The sequence below is a fragment of the Phaseolus vulgaris genome, chromosome 3 (assembly GCF_051622355.1).
Source record: "Phaseolus vulgaris cultivar YP4 chromosome 3, ASM5162235v1, whole genome shotgun sequence".
Classification (NCBI taxonomy): domain Eukaryota; kingdom Viridiplantae; phylum Streptophyta; class Magnoliopsida; order Fabales; family Fabaceae; genus Phaseolus; species Phaseolus vulgaris.
In genome coordinates this window covers 52,200,577-52,210,908 of record NC_143500.1, presented here as the reverse complement: position 1 = coordinate 52,210,908, position 10,332 = coordinate 52,200,577, and the positions used below count along the sequence as shown (strand labels likewise).

The 10,332-nt window shown below is 33.8% G+C and overlaps 1 protein-coding gene across 11 annotated transcripts; it reads right to left on the bottom strand.

Moving 5' to 3' along the window:
* Nucleotides 1-2,528: 2,528 nt before the first annotated feature.
* Nucleotides 2,529-10,081, bottom strand: LOC137808518 (ubiquitin domain-containing protein DSK2a). 11 transcript variants are annotated; one of them, XR_011080717.2, is made up of 8 exons: nt 9,657-10,074; nt 6,192-6,938; nt 5,613-5,833; nt 5,432-5,542; nt 5,005-5,102; nt 4,002-4,033; nt 3,367-3,456; nt 2,529-2,840 (listed from the first exon to the last, which is right to left on the bottom strand). XR_011080717.2 is itself a non-coding variant. In XM_068609665.2 (8 exons), exons 1-8 carry the CDS (start codon nt 9,874-9,876, stop codon nt 2,692-2,694), a joined length of 1,611 nt encoding a protein of 536 aa, XP_068465766.1. In that variant the 5' UTR covers nt 9,877-10,081; the 3' UTR covers nt 2,529-2,691. The 11 variants fall into 11 exon arrangements, 8 of the variants coding, with proteins under 8 accessions (XP_068465766.1, XP_068465762.1, XP_068465763.1 ...); XR_011080716.2 differs by having other exon boundaries at nt 4,002-4,030; XR_011080718.2 differs by having other exon boundaries at nt 4,002-4,030; nt 5,613-5,827.
* Nucleotides 10,082-10,332: the final 251 nt, after the last annotated feature.

The following is a 10,332-nucleotide window of genomic DNA, read 5'->3' as shown; positions in this document are numbered from 1 at the left end:
CAATATAAATGAGATATCCAACGTAAGGGATTGATGAGAGGCAAATTCTTGCACCATATAAATTATTAAAAATAACGAAAATATCTTTATAAAAATGACGAAAATAACCTTAAATAAAAAGAGGATGTGGATAAAAATTACTTTCAGAGCCATTTTTTTGGAAATATTCTGGATTTAGATTTCCATTACACATTTTTTAATTTTGGAAATTCTTACGTGGAATGCATTTTCAATTTTGTGTTTTGGAATGTATTTTGTTACTTTAAATTATATTTATTAAATTCCGAATTTTCAAATCTGAAATAAAAATAATTGTGATTTTCATAGGATGTAGGTTAAAATTGATATGTTAGAGAAAGAAATTGTCTTGATGAAAATGGTGTACACTACAACCAAAAAACTCGAAAGAGGAAAGGAGGTATTGCGGAAGGGATGCTTGGAAGATGAAGAAATGAAGATAATAAAGAAATAGAGTTATTTAACTTTTTAATTAAGGGTATAATAGTCTTTCCTTACCCCGTTGGGGGTGTAGGTGGAAACCATGGGGTTCAGGAAAAAATATTTCACAAAACAGACTGGTTCTATCACTTCTTCAGCCACCCTATACTAAAATTGATTTGACCATTATATCTTTCAATAAAAAATATTAAAAAGTTAAAATCTATTCTAATTTTTACTTTAACCTAAGTTCTATCTTTTCACACTCACATTCATTCACTATGCAGCATTCACGCACAACCATGCCCACTCCCCTCCAAAACTCCCACCTTACTCAAAGTTCTCCTCTCTCCAAAGCTCTTCTCCAAATCTCTCTTCCAAACATTGTCCTCTATCATTCATCATTCACCATAGTTGCTTTCTTCATCCACCCACCACAAAGTTAGCAATTTCGATGTTTTGAATTTTTAAATTTTTTAAATTTGAATTTGTAATGCAGTAATTTTAGTTTGTTAAATAGATTTAGGATTACATAATCTATATTTAGTTAGTTTCTAGATTACGTAACCAGTAGGTTTATTTTCTTAAATAATCTAGTATTGTAAGTTGTTAAATAGTTCTGGATTACTAAATATGAAAGTTGTAATTTTTGAGTTTAGATAGAAAATTCATAGTGTGAAATATTGTTTCTATTTTTATTCTTTTAGTGAAGAATAATGTTGGGAATTTTAAAATTTTAAAATTTATGGAGGTGGAGGAGGAGTTGAAGTTGAAGGAAGAAGCAGTCCACAAAACGCTACCCCAATTGTGTTCACCTATCCTAAAACCAACTTACAATACTAAAATCTCTCTCTCTCTCTCTCTCTCTCTCTCTCTCTATATATATATATATATATATATATATATATATATATATATATATATATATATATATATATATATATATACTTGTATCTATCCGAGTAGATGCAAATAATTTATTTTTGAAACAATAATAAAAATAGATAATGAGGATCTATTTGATTGAAGAGAACATGACCAGCACAATAAAATTAAAAAAAGAAACATTTTCCTTATTTAATGAAAAATATAATTTTTAATTGACTATCAGATATTTTCTTTTCAACACAAATATGAAAAGGAAAAAATGAAAAATATAAAAGAAATTAATATTTATAATTAAGAATAACAAATATAAAGAAAAACCAATATTTTCTAAAGCTACTCCTCTCATTTGTCACTAAGAGAGTTTTCGAAGTGATACTATTTTATTAGTTCCAACAATTCTAGAAATGTTGGACTAAAAAAATCCGAACTTAAATTATTTCATTCATAAAACATCATGAAAATAACTTTCTAAAACAGTTACTTAATTTTAATTAATTATTTTATTATTCCTAGAAATGTTAATTTTCATTTATTTTCACAGTACTTTATTCTTAAGCCAGTCAGTAAAATTTTCCCCTTTATTTCATCTCACCCTTTCTCATTTTCTTTTTATTTTTCTTGCTTACAACCAAACATATCCGTAATTTCTTATGGATAGCAACTTATCAGTCAAACATCTCTCATTTTCTTGGATTTATTACAGGTTCAAGGTTAGACTTTATACTCTGAATTGAAGATAGTATATACGCACTAACAGAAAATTTCAAAACAGTGATCATCATCTCAGAATGTCAATCTCTGCACGATGTAACTAATATGAATAACCAAGCTTTGGAAGAAAAGGGTCCCATAAACATGTTCCCTCATTCACAGTAATAAAGGTAGATGTAGCTTTTTTGTTGAGTGAATGGAAAATAAAAGTATGAATGTAACACTAAGCTCACCTAGACAACAACCTCTAGACAAATTTATGAGATTGACTGACACAAAATAAACATGACCAAAGTAGAAGGTAAATAAATCGGTTTCTCATCACATTTTATCATTTGGTAGTCTTAACGGATAGACTCGTGTCCCTTCCCTCACTTATCAAATCAGTAGTTATGGAGTTATCAAGCATTAATAATCAAGTGTAAAAATCAATTCATGTGAAATATTTAAGATCTCCTGCTGCGTCTAAAACTAGTTTTAATATAAGTATGTACATGAAGAAAATTGGATCATATTAGAAAGAACAATCGTAGTTTCACTATAATTTGGACAGATTTCTGATTTTATTTGAATACCCAACAAGGCGGTTGAAAACTTATGATTCAAACTCACCAACCTCATAAAAAGACCGAAGAGAACTAGCAAACATTATTGCTATTGACCAGAGTTCCCCAATAGTCGTTCAACTGCTGCATGAACATTACCCGAAGTAGCAATAAGAGCTCTTATGTTCTCTTGTGTGTCAAAGAATCCCATCTCTTGAAGCTGTGAAAGTTGGGAGGCATACAATTGCTCTGGTGGCTCTGACAAGACAACAAAGTGAAAGGCTGAGCAGTATAAAATTAGGTAAATAATACCTAGGTCCCTATAAATTTGGGGCATTTTTAGTACAACCCCTTATTTTGAATGGCTTATAAAGCAGTAAGGTTCAAAAATTTCAAACTGGGTCCTTACTGTTAAATTGGACTAAATAACAATATTTGGGACTCCTTAACATAAATATTTAATAGAGTCCTTCGGTTCAGCTTACTGTAGAAGCTCAAATTGCTCCTCCAGTGGCAGGAACTTAATTGGAAATTGGAACTTCTTAAAAATAGGGGCCCAGTTATGAACTTATAAAACATAGGGGCCTAATTAAAAATTCCCAAATAGTATAGGGAGCTACAGATTAATATAATCTAGCCCATGTTTGGGACAAGTTTTCTCTGGTATTTTTATTTTCTGGAAGCTCTCGAGAAGCTGAACAAAAAACAGAAAAAAAGAGAATTCTCCAAAAAAAGTTGAACCAAACACAATTATTTACAAAAAATACAAGACAACAAAGCTAACCATTTGATCTATTTGGAACAGCTAGGCTACCAGCTCCAAGTCCACCAAACATGCTCGATAACATCTCCAATCCCAAGTTGTTCATTGGTCCTACCAATAAAATCATTCCATAGATCAATTAACTATTACGGAGTGTATGTTTGTAATCAAATGGCAGTTACATAATCCAAAACAGCCACCACCTAGTTTGACTCCCCCTTTCCTTACTAGGGATACAATCAGGCCAAAAGATTTTTAATGCATCTGGGTCTTCTAATGGTAGCTCATGAACTAAAGGGTCATAGGATTTTAACAGAAAGGTAATTTTAGGCAGTGCCCTCTGCCACCCACACCTAATTTTGTGATTTATGAACCACCTAAAAATCTGAGCAAAGGTGGTCATTAAAATAAAACCGATGATCAAATTCAAATTCTTATTTTAAGAACAGAAAATAAAAAAGAAGACCCTGCTAACCAAATTACCATCTCAATTATGCTGTTGGATGTTTAACCAATTCACTAAATTATAATTCATAACTAAGCATGATGGATCATCTTCAGAGATGATTCCACAATTTTAATAGAGAATGCAATACCATAGCAGTAAATAGTTTATATTAACAGAAACCGACAGAATAGAGGGAGGTCTTGCATACCAGTGCCTTGGCCAGTTTGACCAGATTCCCTGCTGAAACTTAACACGTTAATAGAAAATCAAACCAAAAAATGATAGGAAATAAACTCAACAAGCACATGGATGTTGTATTTTAACAAATTATGCGAGACCAAACAAAAATTACCACCAAATCAGTCCAATTAATGACACCCAAACATTAACTATGTCATCCACCACACCAAATCAGGTTATTATCAAGTCAAAGTGAAAAATCACATTAAAAGTGGCAGTGTTGAATGCAGATTTTGTTAGATTCTTGTAATAACCATGTGGTTTAGTAAGAGGAATATCCAATTTCAAAGCTCACAAGGCAACTTCACTTTTAATTTTAATAATTTAATAGAAATAAAAGCCTTCAATTTTTTTACTTCCAAAAATCTATGATGTGATGCATAATGATGGACATACAAATTTCCGATTATAAATGACATTCTACACAATAATCAGCTATCTCTATTTCTGGACTTCCTTAAAAATATAAATGGAATGTATAACTTTACACCAGGCACAATGGTGAAGTTGCACCTTAGTGACCAGTTGTTCATGGGTTCGAATATGGAAACAACCTCTTTGCATATGCAATGGTGAAGTTGTGTACAATGTTAGATATTCATATTTCTCCTTCAGTTATATTTATAAGATGTTACAAAATCTTGGTTTTCAAGCATAGCATTTCACAAGCATGACCAGAAAAAAGACGTCATAAATGAATAGCTTTTGGAAAAGTAATCATAAAAAAGACAATGCCAAAATGCTCATACAATACAACCACTTGTTTTTGGGATGTTAAATGACACATCTAGACCAAAGAGATCAGCAGCAATGGTTGCGCTAGTTACTTGGAATTTTATTACTCAGGCATAGCAAATAGCTAAATTTTGAGCTAAAGGATAGACCTCAACAATTCAAAGTTTATTTCTTTTCATTTCATTAATGAGCACAACACCAGGGGAGCATGGAAAGGCCAGTATAGCAACACTAACCGTGTTGATTGCTGCTGACCAAGCTGAGACAGAAGAGCTTGCTGAAATGACAAGAGTTGCTGTCATTGTGCAATAAGGTATAGCTATGAGAATATTATCTGAAAGCAAGGAATTATAGAAAATAGTGGGCAATATAACCTCTTTATCATATTAGATCACAATTTATAGAATAAAATATTCTACTGCAAGCCTGCAAATAAATAATTAAAAAAAAAAACAATTTCCAAATGCTTAGGTCTGAGAGTTTTCATTCACAACCATTTTGATCTACGATGCCCTTGGTCCAATTATGTCTTGGTGCTGATTATTTCTTTCATACTAAGAACCAGTAGAGTTCATCAAAGAGGAACTGTAAGCAAAGATATGTGGCAAAAGATACTCTTGAAATGAAACCCATTAAAGGCTATAGAACTTTAAATTCGCCTACCTGCAATGTCTCAGGTGAAGAAAACAAGCGAAGGAATTCCGGATTTTGCATTACTTCTCTAAGAGAATTTGAATCAGGCATGCCACGCTGCTCAGTATTAGCACCAAGAATCTAAAAGGTAAATTAAATATCAGTAGGATAAGTTCAAATAGCATTTGTACTAGGTATGGTTTGTAAATACCTGGTTCAAAGTTTGTGGGTTGGAAAGCATACTTTGCATCATTTGTGAGATAGCTGGATTTTGCATTAACTGGGTCAATAAAGAAGCATCTGGCATGGCATTGCCACCCAGCATGTTTTCAAGGTCTGGCAGACCAAGCCCTCCTAAGCCAGTAGGTCCTTGCTGCCTGGCACCCACACCAGTGGCTGACGACCTACTAGTGTTATTTTGAGCACCTGCAGCTACAAATACAATGCTCACACAGTCAATAATGGCAATGAGTCATATTAGTCACAAGCTGAGGCACAAATATGATACATGTATCAAATATGATAGTTGTATTGGATTATCATAAAAAGATTTTGAAGGTTTCTATACTTCAATATGTATTAATGAAGTGTCTAAGAGAACCGGTATTGGATATAGATACATGAAAGTAAATGGTGCTTGATAGGTCACAAGCAACAAAAAATTGTGGTCAGTATCCTTTAACACAGACAAAAATATATCAGCAAAAGGAATAATGCTTTTGAAACCAACTAGTGAAAACATGCACTCAGTCACTGGATTCCAAGAAGAAAAATTTAGTATCGAACATACCACCAGAAGAGGACCAAGGATTTGGAAGTGGGTTAGTATTAGGTAAGTGAGAACCAGCAGTTGCTTCAGAACTAGTAATTGAGGGATTAGTTGATTGGTCCGTTGCATGGCCACCATGAGTCCCTGAAATTGCTGCATTATTATTTCCTGTATTACCAGCCATTGTAGTGGCATTCAAAAATGGTTCTTGAATATTTTCATACATGCGCCTCAGCATGTTGAATCCCTCAGGAGAAGATTCAATATTGCTCATTGCTCTATCTGTATTTCTCATCATTTCACGCATGATCTCAGGGTTCCTTGTAGCTTCAAGGGTCTGACGGAGAGTACTGGGATCATTAAGTATGTGTGCTAACTCAGGGTTTCGATCCATGAGCTCTTGCATCTGTGGATTATTCATTATAAGATTCCGCACTATCTCAGGATTATTTATTAGATTCTGCATGGCAGGCGAATTCATTATTTCTCTCACTAAATTGGGATTTGAAAGAAATGGCTGCTGCATCTGTTCTAGATCAGGAAATCCCTCACCAAATAAAGCATTTCCCCCAGTCCCATTGGTACCTAGTCCAGGGAACAGCGAAGCTCCAAAGCCAACTCCTCCTAAACTCCCACCTTCATTCGCACCAGCACCTCTAGCATTATTTGTTGTGGTATTGGTATCGGTGCTGCTAGTACTGGTCCCGCCAGTTGGATTAGTAGGTGCAGAACCACTAACCAAATGGACAGTGTGATCTGCCTCCAATCCTATAAAGATAAATAGAAATTAGAGTTATGTTCATTCATTAAAGAAATACATTCTTAAGAACCTTAGTTCAGTGTGAACAGATGTGGGTTGTTTTTTAAGAACACAATATAAAACTATATTTCTGCCTAATACAAGCCATGCTAGCAAAACATTCTGAGAATTGTCAGCAAATTAATCCTACATTATTCTACACCATACAGATGCAAAGAGACATGATTAAAAAATATTAACAATTTTCAAGAAAATTATGAGTATGGTAGTGATGAACTATTACTTAAGGATCCTTCAATGAATAACCTAAGAGCAATGGTTAAATAATTAATAAATAAGAACGTTTTTATCAAAAATTCAGAGTGACACTTTCCATTAAGCCATCCCACTTTGATCCCCCAGCCAATGTCCTAAGGGACCTTATTAGCATTCTCCTTGATGATATGCATGTAACATCATTATCCTACAGCCAGTTTACCTAAACCTCCCTTATTAATAAACTTCATAAACATAAAAATACTCCGTCAAACACAAATTCAAACGTTCAGATTTCAAGCCCTCAAAGAAAAAACACCAGTGTTTTCAATGGAGGATAGTGGAATATGGAGGAAGGCCAAAATTCCAACATATAAACACCTCCCCATAAATGCCTATGGCCGTTGGCAAAAGTCCATCACACCATAGCACCACCATTGAACAACACTGAATAAGATATAGTGATAGCAAAACGTATTATGATGTGCAGATACAATGTGTATCGATGTGTACCTAAGACAACATTATGTTTGTTTTGAAAATAACAAGATATGATATGATATGATACATGACAAATTTGTATTTAAAATGTATACAAATTCTTAAAACATAATAAATATATAATTTCAATTATCAGGATCCAAATCAAATTCACATTTCTTAGACATTGTCAAAATAAAAAATTATAAATTATTGTCAACATAAAAGTATTAGTGCTTCATAGATTGGATACTTCATCAATAAGTATCGGTAAAGTATTCTATAGTATCGGATATGAACCAGATACAGGACACAAATTGAAATGTCAGTTGATTATCATATGGCACGCATGATACAAAATTCTTCTGAATGGACTTAATAATTAGCTTAACCTAGATACTTTATCAAACATTTGGGCATGTCAATTTCACTAAACAAGTAAGGATACTTCACTAGCCCACCGTTTTTTTCTTAAACAATTGTTTTGTTTAATCCTTAAACAGACCTAACTAAATTAGACAATCCATCTCCTGCTTTCTTCATTAACAATGAGATCATGAAAAAATGCACAATGTGAGCAAAGTATCATAATACTGAGATGCAGAACAAAAAAACTCACCACCAGAATATAGGTTGAAGAAAAAACAAATCAAAGGCTAGGTGATTTATCCAAAAATATCACCTGATATAGCTTTAACATATTACTTAATAACTTCCCAGAAAGAAATCAATCACTGTGGTAAGGCATAAAATACATATGATTATTTAAATATGTAATCCTAACATAAGGAATTATTGGTCCAATACTATTTTGGCTTCAAATCTACTCTATAATTCAAATGAAATCTTTAAAAGTAAAGTATAGGTTGTTTGACAATTTTCATTTATTTTAATTTAGAAGAGAGGACTCGAGGGTGAGCAGCAAGAAGACAGAAAGAAAGCAGGAAGAGAGGAAGGAGGGAGTGGGAGAACACAAAGATAGAGCCGGCTCTTTTTAAAATGTTAATTACTTCCCTTTTATTTAAAAAAATTATGTTGCATATGTCCTTCTCAAACAATCTTTGACTAAACTATTTTAAGGAACAAAAGAACAACACCAACAAAGCTTTGTCCAGTACGTGACTAACCACAGATCACATGACGTCATTTAGCATAGTTAAAGACTAAATCTTCAGAGATGTTATGTTATTACTATGAATCCTTCCTAACAACTTCCTCCAGTCTCTTTCATGGTCTCCCTCTACCCCTTGGTTTATCTCTCCCCTTTTTCATGAGACAAAAATCATGTCATCAACTCTCCTCATTGGTATGTCCAGAGGATTTCTTTATAAATACAAAAACCAACTTAAACAATTCCCTCATCTTATCAGTGCCACACCCATAGCTTGTTAGGATTCAATTCCAAGGAATTGGACTTGAGTCCACATTGTCGGCAATGAAATTCTAGTGAGCGCATAGGGTTTGATTTGAGTTCTTATCACCACTGCCTATATTTTCATTTTCATAGCTAATGTCCAGGAAACATAAACCCCGTTGATACGCCGAACATGGATCACTCACGACAACCTTTTCAAGGAAAAAGCAAACTCAAAAAGAACTGGACAAAACACCACGATAATTGAAACCTGCGACTAACTGAACCTGTTTTTCTTTTATCCTTTTCATTCTTCATTCTCTTCTGAGTAAAAAGGCATTGAAAAAAATAGACCCTCAATCTCCCTCAGGCCAAGAGAATAACACCCTTCACTTCCACCTCAAACACCCCCTCTAACCTTAAACTTGACGTCATATTCCCTTTTGAAATCCTATCCACCGTAACGTAACCCATATCCGCTGCCACTATATCTGACTAATCAGCCATGTAAATACAATCAGAATCGCACAAACACCTCCGCGAACTAAACAGAATCTATAACACCGACTCAAACACCATCAATTCATAAAAAATCATACGCATTAAAAAAAACACCGGCATATGGGTTAGGAAATACCGTAGCTTCGGAGGGTTTGATCGTCCTTCAAAATGCGACCCTTGTAAATGAGGCGTTGTTGTTCGACGGGCATGTCGCAGTTGCGAGCAACGAGATCCTTGAAGGAACTAACGATGGAATCAAGGGAAGTCTGAACGGAAAACTTAGAGCCGTTAGAACAGCGAACATTGATGTTGACATTGACCCCTTCGGATTCCTCAACGGCACTGTCACCACCCATGACGTGGTTCGGGAAGGCGCGTGACTCGGACAATCTCGCAGCGATTGAATAGAAGGGAAGAGGAAAGCGAGCCCTAACCCTAGAACATGGAAGACTGGCGCGTAAACCAGAACAGAGAAGAGACTCCACCAGCTACCAACAAGAGACAAAGATCAACGTAAGGGAAGAAATAATTAATGAAAAAAAAAAATTTCGAATAACCAATAGAATATACTATACACCATATAACATTTAATTAATTTATATTATTAATAATATTTAAATTAATATTTTTTTTATGAGAACTCTATTTTCAACCAGTAACTCTCATCTGTGATGCACAGATTTTTTTTTAAATATTTTCATTATTTTAAATCTTTGTTTTTTTATAAAAGATTTCACCTGCTTAGTAGTTCAATTTTGTGAGATATTACTTTTAGTTTTTTAATTAAATAATATGTGACATTGATAATGTGG